We start from the raw sequence: 17,415 nt of genomic DNA, 5'->3' as shown, positions 1-17,415 counted from the left end.
TGAGCGCGACACTGTCCTCCTCCCCAGCTCCATCCATCGTCAGGTCTTTCAAGACTCCAACAGCACCCGGGCTCTGCTTAGCTCTCCATCAGTAATGTGGACCTGAGATCGATTCACTTCTCAATAGCCTCACCTTGTTTTTCGTTAGGTTTCACCTCACTTATACAATAGATAGAAAATGATGGGCAGTGCAGAAAGGTCACATCTCCGTACTCAGTACACAACCACTTCCTTGTACTTGGGTAGTTCAAGTCGGCCACCTTATAAACACCGCACAGGTGACCTCACCCAGCCTCACAGCAATCCTACCAGGCAGGTGCTATTAACCCATATCACAGATAAGGAAATGAAAGCTTACAGTGGTGAAGCAAGTCTCCCAGCACGCCTCTGGTGAAACAGGGAGGGACCCTGAAGTCTATTCCAGATTCGGGACACTTCATCATGACTCAAAAATGGTGCCCCTCAGTGGTGGGGAAGCAATGGTCATCTCATGTCCTGAGGGTCGCACCCATATATCCCAGTCACATACAAGGGGTAACTCTAGCCACCTGAGGAAAAAGCCTAGACACAATTAGGTCAGCTAAAATGTCTAAGGTCACCTGAAACTCCAACCAAGGCAACTTAGGTAAATCAAGAAGTCTGTCGTTCCACATCTATGTGGAGAAAGAACACATTATTAGAAGGGTGTCACCAGCAGTGTCTAAGTGAAAGTAACCTAAGACTTAGCGGGGCTGATAGCACAGCAACTCAGGAGACTGAGGCAAGAAGATCATAAGTTCAAAGCCAGCCTGGACTATACAGTGAGTTCAAGGCCAGTCTAAACAATGTGGCAAGACCCTGTCTCAAAACAAAAAATAAAAGAAGTGTTAGGGATATGACACAGCTCAGGGGTTGAACACTTGATGGCACATCTTGGATTAAATCCTCAGCATCACAAAAAAAAAAAAAAAAAAAAAAAAACAACCAACCAAACCTTGTCATCTCCCACACAGCTCTGTCCAGCAGGAAGACCAGCATACATGCTGCTGGCCATGCCACACAAGTCATTCCAGAGACACTGCATGGAGGCAAAGCTCAAACCTCAGATGCTCCAGAGGCTGAAATCAGCATTCACCAACAACAGTTAGCTGCCTGTGAGCCTACCTTCTGACTGCAAGGGGACCAGCCATGTGAAGCCACCAAGAGATCAATCAACAGTGTCCAGGGAATGGAAGGACTTCAGTGAGGAAAAAAAGGTTCCGAATGTGCTCAAGTTCATGCATTGGCCTCGAGGAAGCTGGGTATGCGCCATCTCACCTACACTCACAATGCGGAGTGTCTGCTAACCCCATCTCACCTACACTCAGAATGTGGAGTGTCTGTCTGCTAACCCCATCTCACCTACACTCACAATGCGGAATGTCTGCTAACCCCAGAAATCCCAACACAGTCTCATTGAGGATTAAGAGTACCAAAGGATCTCTTCCAAAGACACTCTTAAACTAACAGTTAACACTGTTAAATACATCTTTTAAAAGAAAGCAAAAATTGGCCATATGTTGATAACATGTTGACTTAGAAGTTCACTGTGGGGCTGAAGAGATGGCTCAGCGGGTAAGAGCACTGACTGCTCTTCCGAAGGTCCAGCGTTCAATTCCCAGCAACCACATGGTGGCTCACAACCACCTGAAATGAGATCTGACTCCCTCTTCTGGTGTGTCTGAAGACAGCTACAGTGTACTCATATAAATAAAATAAATAAATCTTTAAAAAAAGAAGAAGAAGAAGAAGAAGAAGAAGAAGAAGAAGAAGAAGAAGAAGAAGAAGAAGAAGTAGTTCACTGTGTCATTTTCTGCATTAGAAATTGTTCACAACTCAAAACAATGGAAAGGAAAATAGAAATGCCTTCCTGATCCTTCCCATTTCCTAATATGCAAGATCTAAGAAAAAAGTCTTCAGGCCTTCCCAGTCTTAAAGCGGGTGTGTTCTCTGCCCTCATCTCTTCCCCCTCTCCCCACACATACACACGCATGCGCATGCACACACCCACATGCATATACGCACACACGAGAATGGGGTAGGCTCCTGTAACACTATAACTTGTAGGACCATTCAGTGACAAGCTCACGGTGAGCCACAGGCACGCAGTACCTTGAACACGGGCAGCTTCTGCCGCTGCTGCTCTATAGAAAGGGCAGCGTAGGGATTGTAAATGATGGTTGTCCCAGAGTTCTCGGTGACACTTTGTCTCTCTTCAGAAATGCTGACACCTGGCCCTTCTGTACCTGTAGCAGAAAAAAAAAAAATGTTTTTCAGATTCTGGTGTGTTAAACAGAAAAGAGTGTGTAAAAGTTATACCTTTTCAAAGACAGATAAACAAAGAAAACAATGCTTTTGATTTCAAATTTATAAAACTTTGGAGTTTTAAAAAGTTAAAAAATAAATAAAAAATAAAAGCTAGGGAGGCTCCTGACAGAACACAAGAAAGAGTCCAGTGCAGAGTCTAGAACAAAGGACAAGGTGGTCCTACTGGGCCATCTAGAACTGGGTCCTACCATTCTGAACAGAGTGAAAGAAACCCAGTGGGACTCTGCCAAAGACAAAGCCTGTGGGCCAGAACCTCCAGGCCAAGGGGTAGTTTCTCCACAGGATGCTGATGGCCCAGAGTTCAGCCCACAGGTGACTGCCAGCTATGCAAGCACCCATATACAAGACAAGACAGACTGTTGAATGTTTCATGGCACGCCCTGTTCTAAGCACTAGAAAGCAGCCCTGGGCAGCACAGATGCAGACTGACCCTCAGGGGATTCATTGCCTCCCAGTAACTTGGTATACTAAGAATGACAGATAAGTGTCATAGAGTGAAATGAAAGGGACTTGGAGCTCCAGGGTGTGCTGTGTATGGCAGTGAGAGGTTCTTTACATTGGACCAAGAGGGACGCACATCCCCCTTAGATGGAAGGCCTACCCTGATGCAACTGTCCACAACTAGGGTAGTCATATGGGAAATGGCAGTCCAAGAAACATTGCAGGGCAGATTAAAATGCAGACAGCCACAGCATCATGCTCAGAACAATGACAAATCAAGAAAGCAGATCTCATGGAGAAAGAAGTACAGGTCCCATATGAACAGCTTTTCCTTCTTCTCGTCTTGTCTCTGTGAGCCAAGGACAGAACTAGGTTAAGATATGGCTGGAGAGATGGCTTAGTGGTAAAGAGCACTTGCTCCTCTTGCAGAGGACCCAGGTTCAGTTCCCAGTACCCTCATGGTAGTTCACAACCATCCGTAACTCCAGCTCCACAGAATCTGTTACCAGGCATTCACATGGTGCAGACACACATGCAATCAAAACTCACACAAATAGAAATAATACTCTAAAAATTAATTAATTAAAAGATAGCAATGGGCTGGAGAGATAGCTCAGTAGCTAAAAGCAGTTGCTTCTCTTGCAGAGGACCTGGGTTGAGTTCCTAGCACACACAAGGTGACTCACAACCATCTGTCCATTAACTCCAGCTCCAGAGGGCCTAACGCCCCCTTCTGGCTCCATGAGGACTAAGCACATGCATAGTGCACATACATACATGTAGGCAAACACTCAAAATACAAAATAAAAATGAATCTTTTGGGTTTTGTTTGGTTGTTCTTTTCAAGGGTTTCTCTGTGTAGCTCTGGCTGTCCTGGAGCTCACTCAGATCAGGCTAGCCTCAAACTCAGAGGTCCAACAGCCTCTGCCTCCCAACTGCTGGGATTAAAGACCTGTGTGAGCTTCCCTCTGGAAAAAAGCAAGAACAGAGATGCTGGGTCTGCAGACTCCTAGAAGCAAGTTCAAAGCTCAGCAGCTTTCATCTCCAGCCCTGTTTCAGGTACTTCCAGGAACGCAGCTGCCAAAAAGCAGGTAAGTGGGCCACTGCCACATCTGCCAAATGCTAACCTCCCTTCAACCAGAGAAGAAAGAGCAGGGCCTGGACCAAAGCCTGGGCTGGAAAACAGGTGTCATGGGCTCCTGTTTCCATTGCTACATCCCACTTCCCAACTCAAACTAAGGCAGAGATCTTCTTCTGCCCTGCTTTTGTTCAGAATACCCCTCTTCTCAAACCATTAAACCATGCCGTTATGTCTGAGTTCATGAACACTGTTCCTGGGAGGTCTGCATCCTCCCACACACTGGTTCCCAGCCCTCCCGGGGCGCTCCTGTCTCTAACCTACAGCTGTCAGGACTTTTACAAGAACAGCTGCTGTACACATACACGAGCTTTTCTTCTCCTTACAAAAGACTCCATTCAGACACACACACACACACACACACACACCTGGAAGCCCAGGCTGCTTACCCGCCCCACAGCCCACTCTGTTTGTGGCAGGTTTTAAATTGGGAGTGTGTGCCATGCTTAAGGAAGTAGCGTTTTTGCAATTCTCGAAAACCATTAATGCTTTCATTTACCCATCTGTAAAACAAGGCTGATAACAGCGCCCAATTCAGAATCCTTTCTAGCATGGGTGCTGGGAACTAAATGTGGGTTCTCTGCAAGAAGACCAAATGCTCTGACCATTGAGCCATCTCTCCAGTCCTACAGCACAACTCTTATCATGAAACAAGTGGGGGGAAAAAAATCCTCAAGCAGCTCAATGAAGCTTTTGCAAGGCACAAGGACAGCCACCATCAAATACTTACTGAGTGAGAAAATGAAAAGGGACAGGCCCCTCTGACCCATGTGTGCCAGAGAATAAAGTGAACATTCTTTTCTGGAAAAACCTCAGGCAGAACACACAAGACCAGTATACCACACTACTAAGTTAGAGATCACAAACTAGTCATTTAAGCTCTCCATTTATACCATGACTAAACAGTTTGAAATGGTTATTAAAGTCTTGTTGACTTGTGATGGGGAGGGAGATGGTTCTTGTCAGTTTGGTCTTAGTAGACAGGGTCTTGCTGTGTACCTCAGGATAGCCTGAAATTCACTACAAATTCCAGGCTAACTTTGAGCTTTCAATCCTCCTGCCTCAGGCCTCCCAAGTGTTGGAAATACAGGCATGTACCACTACACTCAGAAAAAATATTTCAGGCTGGAGAGATGGCTCAGGGGTTAAGAGCACTGATTGCTCTTCCAGAGGTCCTGAGTTCAATTCCCAGCAACTACATGGTGGCTCTCAACCATCTGTAACAGGATCTGATTCCCTCTTCTGAAGATAACTACAGTGTACTCATATACATAAAATAAGTAAATAATTACTTAAAAGGGGTAGGGGGAGGGCTAGAGAGATGGCTCAGTGGTTAAGAGAACTGACTTCTCTTCCAGAGGTCCTGAGTCCAATTCCCAGCAACCACATGATGGCTCATAACCAGATAAATAGATAAGTAAATAAATAAATCTTTAAGAAAAATATTTCCTTTTTTGTTTTGTTTTTAAAGATTTATGCATTTTATGTGTATGAGTACACTGTAGCTGCAGACACACCAGAAGAGGACGTCGGATCCCATTACAAACGGATGTGAGCCACCATGTGGTTGTTGGGAGTTGAACTCAGGACCCCTGGAAGAGCAGGTCAGTGCTCTTAACCACTGAGCCATCTCTCCAGACCCAAGAAAAATATTTCATTTAAAACATCAATCAAATTTTTCCCATTTGAGAGCCAAGTTTGGTCAAAGGTCTGTAATCCCAGCTACTCAGAAGCCTACCACAGGAGGATCACAGGGTTAGAGCCTGCCTAGGCTAAGAGGAAGACCTTGTCTTTAAAAAAGAAAAAAAAAAAAAATCAACAACTCTGAGCCCATACGACAACAGTCAAGCGGAGTGTGGTACTGCATATGGAAGTTCCAGTGTACATCTCCCCAGTGTACACGTCTCCCCAGTACACACAACCCTTCAGTCCACCACATGTTAGTCCATTACACACCTTCCTTATGCAGTTTGTCTTAAAGGCCCCTGTAGTTATCAGAGCCTACAGGACATGCCCGTGATTCCAAGACCTGACCTTACACTTAGCTCCAACCACCTCCCTGACCTGCATTTCCCACAACCCATTTCATCTGGAACCTTTCGCTCATCTGTGGGAATATCAACTCATCACAGAGATGTTATTGCTAGCTGATAAGATGCTGTAAGTGAAAGTGAATTCCCAGGGCTCAGGACTCACTGAAGCTACTCAAATCTCAGTGAATGAAAACTGTATACCTGGGCCCCAAAAAGTGGATCCCCAACTTTGAGGCATGCTAGAAGCCCCCCAAATGTTTAAAAATACTGCTACCTAGTTCCTGATTTTTTGACAATAACAAAAGGATTGAATTTTTTTTTTCCAAGTGATTCAACAATACAGCAAAATTTGAAACCCACTTACCTAGGCCATCACCCCATCCAGACCCTCTTACTTACACAGTCACCCCATCAAGACCCCACTGAACTAGGCAGTCACCCTGTCCAGAACACAGGATTATCACTGTCTTTACTTTCTCTTCTCTTTACCTCTGAGGTATCTAACGGGCCCCTCCTGTCAGCTCCCAGCTAGACCTGAGGTTCAACATCCATCCTGGATTTTAGTAGCAACCTCTCTTAGGAGTAGCCTTCTTAACCATATCATTGCTGGGGTTAAAGCAGGGAGGCCATTTTTATTATTTACTTGGAGTGAGTGTGTGTGTGTGTGTGTGTGTGTGTGTGTGTGTATGAGTGAGAGAGAGCAAGCACATGTGTGGACATCAAAGGACAACTTTGTGGAGTCGCTCTATCCACATTACATGACCCATGAGGATCAAGCTGGTGCCCTAAGGCTCTCACAGAGAGCACCTTTGCCTCTGAGCCATCTCACTGGCCCAGACGCTCAGATTCTTTAACTCTCAAAAGACATTTCAAGATGAAGTCCCTTCCTACCTTTCCAGCACCATCTCCTGCCACACCCCAAAATACACCCACATATAATAATACCATCACAGTACTCCATGACTGGGGGTTTGGGAACATCCTTAATACACAAATCCTTTCAATGGCCTGGAGAGCCATTCTCTACCTCACCATAAACAAGCCATAACAAACTTGTTTCAGCACTCAGCGTTCGCTCCAAAACCATTACCATCTCTACGACGCAGCCAATTCTTCACACTGCACTTTCCCTCCCTCTCCTATACCTTAATACAATTATAATAGCTGTGTACCTAGTGCCACGGGTGTTTTGTGCATTGTCTCATTTAATCCTCACAGCAATCCTATTATGACAAATGACCGATAAGGGAGCAGAGACTTGGAACACTTATGTGGCTCTGCAAGTCACCCAGGCAGGGAAGGCACTGCAGTCCAGTACTTGAGGTCATCTTCCTTACAGCACCCCTCTGCCTTGCTTAGCATCTCTTCTCAGGGACACGTAACTTGGAGAGCACACCTTGAGAGCTGAGCCCAGGCATGTATGTGTTCACGACCTGACTGACTACAGAAGTGTACTCTCAACACAGTAGATGGACTAAACAATGGGACAGACTTGTAGAGCAGTTCCAGGTTCTTTAACCAAAATGGTACCCTGGTCTGAGTTTTGGCAATTTATCCAAGCCTCTATTAGACTTAACTCTTTGGTCTGCTGGTTAACTCTTGAATAAGTTGATAACTCATTACTTACTGGGGTGGACAATCAGCTGATGCCTGAAAATGCTGAGTCATTAAAGTGACAAACGAGAGAGTCAGGGTATATCTTTGTGGCCTTGGTTGCCCTGGAATATACACCAGACTGGCCTCAAACTCAAGAGATCCTCCTGCCTCTGCATCCCAAATGTTGGGATTACAGCCATGGGCTACCATATCCAGTTCAGATTTTTTAAAAAAAATAATTATGTGTCACCTTCATGAGTTTATTTCTCTAACACTTAGGCACATGGTCAGATTTCCAGGGAGCATCTAAAACACTCTTTGAAAGCTGTCCCTTGTTGCCTTTTCTGTCTCAAACTATCTTCATCACAATACAATGTATACACCCAGATCTTCTGGAGTGCAGGTAGAGGAGAAAAAAAGAAAAATGTGTAAAAAAGTAAGGGCAGAGGCTGGTACCAGTTACGAAACAGTGTTTTGGTTTAGCTTGGTTTGGTTTAGTTTATAAGAAAAGCATGAACAAAAGGTGCATCCTACACAGATCATGGTCTAGTATTTCAACAAGAACCCGACCTGAGAAAATGCAAAAACAAAGGATTTTGTGATGGTGACTTGTTAGCCTATAAAACAGGAAAAGTGACAGCCACTAGGAAGGAGGGCGTTCACTTTGTGGTAAACATTCAGAGTGGGCAAGACCTACCCTAAAACACTGGAATACATTTTCTCTTTTATGAGCCATTAAGTCGGACCACGTACTCCTGCCTCCACGCCCACGGGACAGGTGTTCGTATTCCGCCCACTTCCCAGGTGAGGGCAGCGATGTTCTGAGGGATGGAGGCAGAGTTCAAGGTCCTCCATCTACTGCTGCTGCAAGGCAGAGAGGCAGCCTTGAACCTGGGCGCTCTGACTCCATAACCCAAGCTTCTAAGTCACTGAGCTGAACTGCCTCTCGAGCCCCAATGCAGCCCCAGGACTTCAGCAAGACACACGGGCGCTTCAGGACTCTACATCTCAAGAGATGCCTAGGAGGCTAAGAAATTCCAACAAGGTCACCCAGAGTTTCCGCCCGGCTAAGGGAGGCCTTTGACTTCCTCGGGACCACCGTGGGCTGCAGCATCCATGCGCGCGGAGGAATGGTGCCCAGCCCTCCCCCGGTCAGGCCCACGGGCGGGTCCCCAGGCCGAAAGTCATGTCGGGGCATCTACCCTGGCTCCCTGCCCTGCCTTACCGGGTTTCCAGAATTTCACTGGTCCCAAGGGCGCAGCCATGCTGGGGTGAAAGGTCACGAAGAAGACTCCGCCCCTCTAGACCAGCGCGAGTCCTTCAGGGCTCAAGGGGCGTGGCCCGCGAGCAGCCTCCGCGGGGGCTGCGGGTGGCGGGTGGAGCGAAAAGAAGCCACGCCTTCCGGCAACAACCCCCTATGGATCACGTGATCGCAGCTCGCTTTGGCTTGCCTTTGAGGGCCTCTCCTTGGCACACGTGATGCCGCGCGGCCATATTGTCGCTCGGATTGGCTGCTCTACCCTGCCTGGACGCTCTGGGTTGTCACTAACTTCTAGGAATGCGCTGCTGTGTTCCCAGGCTGTCACTCACCAGCGTTAAGAGTGTGCGCAGAGGCCGGGTTTCCCTGGTGAACTGAGAGATGCTCGTGTTTACCTGCTATCGCAGCTGCGTCTCCTTATTTTCATACTGAGAGATAATAGCGGTAACGACCTCCTGCGTCTGATGATTCAGTTAATGCTGCTGTGTACCCTGGAACTGTAACTTCTTGTTTCTCAGGCGAGGGTGGGGCTGGGTAAACTATAAATGAATAAACGCTAGATAAACAGAATGATGCTTATTATCAGCAAGTAAAGCCGAAATGATACAGGCAACTTGTGGTCTTAAGAGAAATGTCGCAAAATGGGAACGCAGGAGCACATTGGGCCAGAAGATGAGACTAGAAATCAGATCAGTGAGGCCAGTGCATTCACCCAGTGTTCCCTCCAAGGCAACCGTTCATAAATCAAATGCTGTTTTTCTACCTCCCAACGTCCCAACCCCAACCCCACCCCCACCTCCTGCACATCAAGTCATTGCAGGACTAGGTGCATCCTCTCGCACTGAGACAAGACAAGTCAGCCCAGTTAGGGGAATGGGCTCTGCAGGCAGGCAACAGACTCGGGGATAGCCCCTGCTCCAGTTGTTGGGGGACCAAGGGTCCAGGTTAGTTGACTCTGTTGGTCTTCCTTTGGAGGCCCTGTCCTCTTCTGGGCCCTCAGTCCTTCCCCCAACTCTTCCACACACTCTTCCCCTACCCCCACCCCCATCCTCAAGCTCCATTTAATATTTGGCTGTGGGTCTCTGCATCTGTTTCCATCGGCTACTGGATGGAACAGTTATGCTGGGCTCAAGGAAGCCACAAATTAAGAGGCTTTAAAATCTATACATTTTTAGAGCTCCAAAAGAAAATGCTTCATTCTTTGAGGGAAATGGCAAATTACGGAAAGCTGTGGAAACAAGTAACCCTGATTCAGAATCCTTTGCTTACCCATCACCTGGCTGACATTTAATCTCAGTTGTAAACTGAGCTTTAAAAAAGTGTTAAAGGAGATGAGGTACAGAAGACCTAACACAGTGCAAGACATTGCAGGCGCTAGGTCGGAATCGGCTCTCGTTAGCTTGACTCCCAGGGCAAATATAGCACACTAGCAAAATCTGAGTTTATGTCACGTTCATTTCTAGGTTTGATTTGTTTCCTTACTAATTAAATGAAGTCCAACACATGCTAATCCTTCTGTGGGGAATTCCTCACCCCTGCTTTAGATCCTTGAAGGAGCAGCTCCAAGACCTCTCTACTTCCACTATCAAACATTCCCCCAGTAGAATAGGACTTGCAAGCCGATTTTACCCTAAGACTTGTGCAATTGAACTAAAGTTAGTCTGCCTCTCTTTATGCTGGGAATTCCTTTTTTTTTAATGTTTTTTTAAAATAATTTTATGTATATGATTTTTGCCTACATGTAGGTGTCTCTGTACCAAGTGTGTGCCTGGTGCCCATGAAACCCAAAAGAGGGCATTGGATCCCTGGAACTGGAGTTAGAGACAGTTATGAGTCACCAAGTAGTTATTGGGAATTGAACTTAGATCCTCTGGAAGAGCCGTGAATGCTCTTAACCTCTGAGCCATCTCTCCAGTCCACTGCTGAGAACTTCCTGAGGGCAGGGTCTTATCATATTTTTCTATTTGTTGCCAATTGCCGAAAGTGGCTATTGAGCAAGTACGTATTTTGAACACTGTGTTTCTAAATTATTCTAGCAATGCTGGCAGTCTAACCCAGAACCTCATGCCTGCTAGGCCCTCTACTATTGAGCTATAATCCCAACACTGATTCTTATTTTTTTATATTTTCATTAAAGTCCTTCATATAGAAAATAACATTTATACATGAAAAATGCCTTTGTAGCCAGGCGGTGGTGGCACACGCCTTTAATCCCAGCACTTGGGAGGCAGAGGCACGTGGATTTCTGAGTTAGAGGCCAGCCTGGTCTAAAGAGTGAGTTCCAGGACAGCCAGGGCTATACAGAGAAACCCTGTCTCAAAAAAAAAAAAAAAAAAAAAGAAAGAAAGAAAGAAAGAAAGAAGAAGAAGAAGAAAAGAAAAAATGCCTTTGTAGACATTATGGATCCAAGTGGTAGAAAACCAATATCAGGTCAGTAGAAATGCTTCGTGCAGCAGGCGTGGTGACTTACACCTGTAACCCTAGCACTTGGAAAGCTAAGACAGGAGGATCCCCAAGAGTTTATGGCCAGGTTAGGGCTACATAATGAGATCCAGGCCAGCATGGGCTACAGGGTGAGACTAACATAATGGATAAAAGTAGTTCATAGATATTAAAAAGTCTATGAGTATCTGACCTAAAGACATCAGGACATAGCCAGACATAGCCAGAACTCTGTGTTCTGCTGCCTTCTCTCTCAGATGTAATGGGGTGACAAGATAGCCAAATCAATGTCTCAGATCGTTTTAGCATCAGACATTTCAAAAGAAAATTCTCTGGTAAACCCATCTCTATCTGCCCTGTGTATCCATCCATGAATCAATCAGTGAGGCGAGGGAATAGGATGGACTGATTTGCTGAGGACCAGATCACATGTCCCAGCCCCAGGGCCAAGTCCAGCCAGCCTCACTAGAACCACAAAGAGCACTGGAGACAGGATGGCTCCTCACAAATCTTGGCACGTTTATCTAAGGATTAACAAATGAGGCTAAAATGATCTGTCTACTGCACCCAATCATATATCCTTGCACTACAGCGGCTAGCTCTTAAAGAAACCAGACCAGACAGATGTCCCCTAAAGAGATGGTTCATAGAACTGCTTTCCACAATTGTGCTGTGCCAGGATTTCCTGTTGAGAATCCAAGGTGGGCCTTCTGCAGTTGTGGTCCCATATACAACTGTGCCAGCGTTGGCTTTGTACACCAGTGATGATGTTCACATTCGTATTACCATAAGCAAAAGTGTTCACCCACTTTAGGGATCTGAGCGCAGAGTTGTGAAGAGATCCTCAGGAAAGACACTCAGCAAATAACCACAGGAAACTGTATTGTGCTGTGTGCTGGCTAGTCATGTGCCAACTTGACACGAGCTAGAGAGCGAACTTCAATTGAGAGAATGCCTCAATAAGATCTGGCTGTAAGGCATTTTCTTAATTACTGATTGGTGGGGAGGGCCCAGCCTATTGTGGGTGGTGCCACACCTGGGCCGGTGGTTCTGGGTTCTATAAGAAAGCCAGGAGGAGCAAGTCAGTAAGCAGCACACCTACATGACCTCTGCATCAGCTCCTGCCTCCAGGTTCCTGCCCTGCTTGAGTTTCTGTCCTGACTTCCTTTGATGATGAACAGTAATATGGAAGTGTAAGCCAAATAAACCCTTTCCTCCCCACATTGCTTTGGTCATGGTGCCTCATTACAGCAAGAGAAACCCTACGTCACGATGGCTTCAGTAGCCTGTGATTCTGGGGAGCTGGATGGGATGGGAAGGCTTCCTTAGGCCTGCAAGATACTTTCTGACTAGCCTCAAAACTGGGACACTCCTGAAAGGGAGTGTTAGAGAGATGAGACCTGGGGATAAGAGGCAAACAGGCAGTGCCAGGCAAACTGGGGCACCTATCTAGGTTTGTAGCCCAGTGAAACCAGGTTTACCTGAATGCACTCAGTATAAAGTTCACTCATACAGAACCCTTCTGGGTACATTCACCTCATGGCTTCCCAAGAGGACCTCTGAGGAGTTCAGAATTAACTTTTTTGTTTGATTTTGAGACAGGATCTCATGTAGCTCAGGCTGCCTTCCAACTCACGGTGTAGCCAAGGATGGTCCTAAACTCACAATTCTTCCCTCACCTCCCAAGTACGAAAATGACAGCGTGCACCACCACACTGAATTTATAGTGCTGGGAACCAAACCCCATTTTTCATGTGTGTTACACAAGTGTTCTACCAACTGAACATCTCTAGCCCTCCACAGCAATATTTTAATGAGAAGATCCTTGTAAGAAATATGTGTATTCCCTCAATAGCAGGAATAATTGTTTTCCTTCACCTTGTAGACACTGAATGGTGCTTCTAAGCTAGGTTCCTATGGCTTGGCTAATGGAGAATGTAAATTTACATGTTTCCTTACATAAGTCCTTACATGTCCGAGCATGCACTCTTAGCTTCAAACATGATTCTGTTGTGTATCCCCTAACCTTGACTCTTTCATGAAACTTTTGTGTTACATGAACCTATAGATTAGGTTTAAATTTTTTAAATTACTTTTACTTACTGGGAGCAAGCACATTTGTGCCACAGCATTCCAGCAGACATTAAAGGACAATTTGTGAGGCTTGGTGGGTTCCTAGAATCAAACTCAGGTAGTCAGACTGGGCAGAAAGCACTTTTATCCACTAGGCCACCTGTGCCACCTGGCCTTGGGTTTTCTTGTTAGCCACTTTAAATCCCTTTGTTAAAAAGCAACTCTAGCCACACTGCCCACAAATGTGTGGTAGCCATCTCAATGGATTCTTTATTTTATGAGAGTATGTCAATACTGAAGATTGGGTCTAAAAACTAACTCAAACCAGGAGTGGTGGCTCTCGCCTTTAATCCCAGCACTTGGGAGGCAGAGGCAAATGAGTTCAAGGCCAGCCTGATCTACAAAGTAAGTTCCAGGACAGCCAGGGCCACACAGAGAAACCCTGTCTGGAAAAAACAAAACAAAACAAACAAACCTAACTCAAGTCATCAGTGACGAAAAGAAATTATGCTTAAGCACTTAAGCACTGAATATTTGATAGAGAAGTGTTATGAGTGGTAGTTAGGTATAATAGTTGTATTGCGATTATGTCTTTTAAAGGTATTATGTGTACCATGTGGGTGGGTGCCTGTGGAGATCAAGAATCATTGGAGTCCCTGGAACTGGAGATAAGGTTGTTTGTAAACAAAATATGTAACCAAATCTGGGCTCTCTAGAAACAACCAATACTCTAACGGCTGAGCCATCTCTCCGGCCATTTTTTTGTTGCTGCTGTTGTTGTTATGTTTGTTTTGTTTCGAGGAAGTTATCCTTTAGAGCTACATGCTGGTTGAAAATGTGGCTCAGTGGTAAGAACACTTGTGTGGCATGTGTGACCTCTGGTTTGATCCGAGCACTGGGGGGGAACGATTGCAGTATAGCCTAAATATTTACAGCGCAGTCTGTACTGGCTGATTAGGATATCAGAGAGATGGCAAGAGAATTCTCACCTTGGTACTTACCCTCCTCTTTTTTCGGACTGAAGCCAATAATCAACTCCCCCTGTGGAGGGGAGCCCATGCCAGTTCTTGAACCTAGAGCCTTGCACATGCTAGACCTATCATTGAACTATACAGTCACTCCTAAGCACACCAGCAGACTCAGATCGCACTTAGGCAGCTCCGGTAGTACTTTCCAGACTGAAGGCTTGGTGCATCCTGAGACTGAATGATTTTCTTAGGATTCCATCTATCTCTTGTTCCTATTTGATTTCTGCTGACTGAGAGGACAGTTGCGCACAAGTGTGTTTGACTGACCAAGTACTCCCTAGCCAGAGAAATTCACTGATACTTAACTGTAGTGGGTTGGCCTAATACTGCTTGTATTCTAATGCTAATTTGGGGCCCCCAAGACACTGAGTGAATTGTGATTGCTAAATAAAGACGCCAACAGCTAATAGCTGTGTAGAAGAGACATACATGGGGCTGAGGTTTTGGCTGACTTCAGCAGAGAGGACCACAAGGTTTTGGCTGCCATGGGATAAGGATCAAGAGACAGTAGTCCCAAGGGCTGCCCAATTGGAGCTAAGAGCAGCCCAGATGAAACATAGTATATTAAGTAATAACTTGGGGTTATCAATAGGATTGTAGATTCTAATAGCATGGAGGGTAGGCAGCTGCCCAGCTATTGGGCTCCATAAGGTATCTTAAAAATATAAAAGCTGTGTGTGTGTTTTTATCCAGGAATTCAATAACCAAAGGTGGGGTAGAAACTCCAGGCCAGGATTTTTAATATTTACTACTACAACTTACCTCAAATGGGTACTGAATAAAACATTTCTATTGGTTTAGAATTTCTCAAAAAAAGGTGTGTGTGTGTGTGTAGGTGTATTTGTGTGCAGGTGGGTGTGCACATGTAAGCCAAAGAATAACTGCTATTCCTCTTTTTTTTTTTTTTTTTTTCTTTTTCAGACACAATCACTGGCTTGGAGTTCATTGGGTAGGCTAGGCTGGCCAGCCAGTAACTCATCTGCCTGCCTCACCAGCACTGGGATGTCATGAGCCCATCGGGACATTTATGTGGGTTCTTGTGGTTGCAAAGCAAGCACTTTAACCTATGACTCATGTTCATATGGTATGTGTATGTGTGCATGTGTGTACTGCTGTGTGTGTATATACATCCACGGGGGGCACACAGGTCACTGTCAGGTTACTTCCTACTTTGTTTTTACAGTTTTATAGTTTTGGTATGTGCCATAGCACATGTGTGGAAATCAGATGCCTTGCAGGCATCAGTTACCTCCTCCCACCACCTGAGTCCCAGGGATCAAAGTCTGGTGGTCATCAGGTTTGACAGCAAATGCCTTGACCCACTCAGCCGCCTTTGCCAGTTCCAAGGACATTTTTAGAGACTGGACCAGCTGACTGGGGTTAGACAAGCTGGCTACCAAGCCCCAGGAATCCTCCTCCTGTCTCTACCTCCCCAGCACTGGGATTCCAGGTGCAGGGCGCCATATCTGGCTTGTCACACACGTCCTCATGCTTAGACTGCACTTTAGCAAATAAGCCATCTCCAAGCACTGACTGCTCTTTTTAAGGTCCTGAGTTCAAATTCCAGCACCCACATGGTAGCTCACAACCATCTGTAATGAGATCTGAGGCCATCCTCTGGATGTCTGAAGACAGCTACAGTGTATTTTACGTGTAATAAATAAATAGATCTTAAAAAAAAGAATAAACCACCTTATAGAATGCGGACTTAAAATGTAAGTAGAGTTGAGATGCATGATCATAATCCGGGCATCTGTCATTCATGAGGCTGTCTCTGCATTAACTCCCACTACACACGCAACAGGCTCTAAGGCCTTTCTTTCTACTGCAAGAAAAGCAAAGAGGCAAACAATAGAGGACCTGGACACCTGTCTTTTTATACCATCATATACCAGGTATGTGATCTTGAATAGGCTATTTCAGCCTGTTTCTATAACTGAGAGTGGGAATGCCAGCCATCTAACCTGTAGTCACTGGGCTAGCATGAGATTTAAGGCAGCGATCTAAGCTGTAAACATAAAGCAATCTAAGTCTACAAACTGTATACTCAAGGATTAGCCCAGAGGGTTGAGAGCCATGTGCCAGTGTCCTGTCCTGTCACATGCTTGATGGCTACAGACCACAGCTCTAACCCAGCAGATAACCTTGTCATGAGAGGAACATGAAAATCTTCAGGGTACATTCCTGATCTGCAACTGTCAGCATTCTCCCCACAGACAACGCCCTACCTACTGTACACTTCTGGGCTAGCAAGCCAGGAAGAGGAAGCCATGGATTCTCTCTTCCTTTTGTTCTGTTTTTATGAATGGGGTTTGACAAAACCAGGATTCCACGGCCAGACCAATCCTGATTAGCAGGATATAAGAAGCAGTTACATTGCCTGACACTGGACCAGGAATCTGGGATAATTATCAAGGTCCTTCCTTGCCCCTACTCTGGAATATAAGATTGCTAAATCAACAATACACCCATCTGATGAAACTGGGCCCATTGGGGCCACTAGAGTGAATGGGAGCCCAGGAACACACACCCAGGACTCCTTTGGCAGACAGCCAGGTCCTCACCGAAGCAGTTCAGGCTTTTGCTTTGAAAGGAGCACACAAAGGCCTGCTGTGCTGGCAAGGTTCCTCGGGCGCACAGTAATGTCAGCTTTCACCATGCCAAGGATGGTTTGACCCCAATACCGGCTCTAAGTCATTTAACGTTGCGTTGTGTGTTTCAGACAGGGTCTCTCTGAGTAGTAGGTCAGGAGTCAATCAGGCTGGCCTCAACTCGGACCTTCTTGTCTTGGCCTAAGTGCGGGGACTGGAGGTGTGTGCCACCACTCTGCTCTCATCTAACTTTTTGTTTCTCCGAAACAGGGTTTCTCTGTGTAGCTCTGACCATCCTGGAACTCACTCTGTAGACCAGGCTAGCCTCAAACTCAAAGATCCTCCTGCCTCTGCCTCCAGGGTGCTGGGATGAAAGGCGTGCGCCACCACCCAGCTTCGTAAGTACATTGCCCCTTTACAATTTGGATCATCCATTCCCCCCAAACTGCTTTTAAAACAAACAAAAAAA

At 45.8% G+C, this 17,415-nt stretch overlaps 1 protein-coding gene across 2 annotated transcripts in view; it reads right to left on the bottom strand.

The window, feature by feature from the left end:
- Dhx35 (DEAH-box helicase 35) overlaps positions 1–8,899 on the bottom strand; it is a 61,357-nt gene extending 52,458 nt beyond the window's left edge. The window contains exons 1-2 of one of the 2 annotated variants that reach the window (XM_029474365.1): positions 8,780–8,899; positions 2,131–2,264 (exon numbers count right to left, since the gene is read on the bottom strand). Coding sequence is in view for 1 of the 2 variants with exons in the window: in XM_021183591.2 (XP_021039250.1) it covers positions 2,131–2,264; positions 8,780–8,819 (174 nt within the window). In the remaining variant the exon portion in view is untranslated. The remainder of the gene's footprint in view (positions 1–2,130; positions 2,265–8,779) is intronic. The other variant, XM_021183591.2, reaches the window with a different exon arrangement.
- Between the last annotated feature and the right edge of the window lie 8,516 nt (positions 8,900–17,415).

This window comes from Mus caroli, chromosome 2 (assembly GCF_900094665.2).
Source record: "Mus caroli chromosome 2, CAROLI_EIJ_v1.1, whole genome shotgun sequence".
Lineage (NCBI taxonomy): Eukaryota > Metazoa > Chordata > Mammalia > Rodentia > Muridae > Mus > Mus caroli.
The sequence above is the reverse complement of the archived record's forward strand: the minus strand, read 5'-3'. Positions and strand labels throughout refer to the sequence as shown.